The 845-nt window shown below is 58.0% G+C and overlaps 1 protein-coding gene across 1 annotated transcript in view; it reads right to left on the reverse strand.

The window, feature by feature from the left end:
- Positions 1–845, reverse strand: part of LOC102377132 (interleukin-1 family member 10) — a 3,092-nt gene that overhangs the window by 1,747 nt on the left and 500 nt on the right. Inside the window, exon 2 of the mRNA XM_014523433.2 lies at positions 587–647. Within this exon, the coding sequence (XP_014378919.1) occupies positions 587–647 (61 nt within the window). The remainder of the gene's footprint in view (positions 1–586; positions 648–845) is intronic.

Genomic DNA, 845 nt, shown 5'->3' on the forward strand with positions numbered 1-845 from the left:
GTTAAACTCAGTGGGGCAGGCGTTGAGCTGACTCCCTGCCCACTCTCAGGTGCACTAGGGGTGCCCAGCATAGCCCTGCTTCACCAGTGATGGATGGGCAGGCATCTGCCATGCACAAGTATGGGGCAGAAATGCACTGGGGGTGGGGTGCAGCCTCATGCTATGGGTTTCACGAGCGGGGTCTTGCGAGTCATATGCAGTCCTCGTGAATCACGAGCGGGTCCTGGGGAACGACCAAGCCAGGCCCCAGGAGCCAGAATGGGTCCTTATCAAGGACAAGCTGGTGCCTGTGAATTGTGAGTGGGCCCTCCTGAACCATGAGTGTATCCTCGTGAATGACAGGCTAGTCCCCATGAACCAGAGCAGATCCTCATGAAGCACAAGCTGGTGCTTGCAAATCAAAGGTGGATCCTCTGGAATTACAAGCTGGTCCCTGCGAAGCCCCAAGTGTACCCTTGTGAACCCCAAGCCAGTCCCTATGCATTACAAGCAGGTCCCGAGGCTGCAGGTGTTACATACCACCCCTTCCCCTACCCCCCAGCCCCTCACCTGGCCACAGCACAGGGGGGAGAGAACCTGTACTTACCGGTACCGGAAGACCTTGGTCTGAGGCATGGGCAGCTCGCATGGCTGGGAGCCTGGAGCCCCTGCACACAAGAGGGCAAGAAGCAGTGCTGAGATCCCCACCATGTCCACCCTGGCACTTGCTCTTCTGATGCCCGCCTCGGCCTATTTTATACTTCCCCATAGGCTTGACTGGCAATTTCCAGCTGCCCCATGTTGCAATCACTGGCGCAATTCCCTCCCCAGCCACAACTGCTTCCCCCTAAAGCTTGCCGGGGATC

Source organism: Alligator sinensis, unplaced genomic scaffold (assembly GCF_000455745.1).
Source record: "Alligator sinensis unplaced genomic scaffold, ASM45574v1 scaffold453_1, whole genome shotgun sequence".
Classification (NCBI taxonomy): domain Eukaryota; kingdom Metazoa; phylum Chordata; order Crocodylia; family Alligatoridae; genus Alligator; species Alligator sinensis.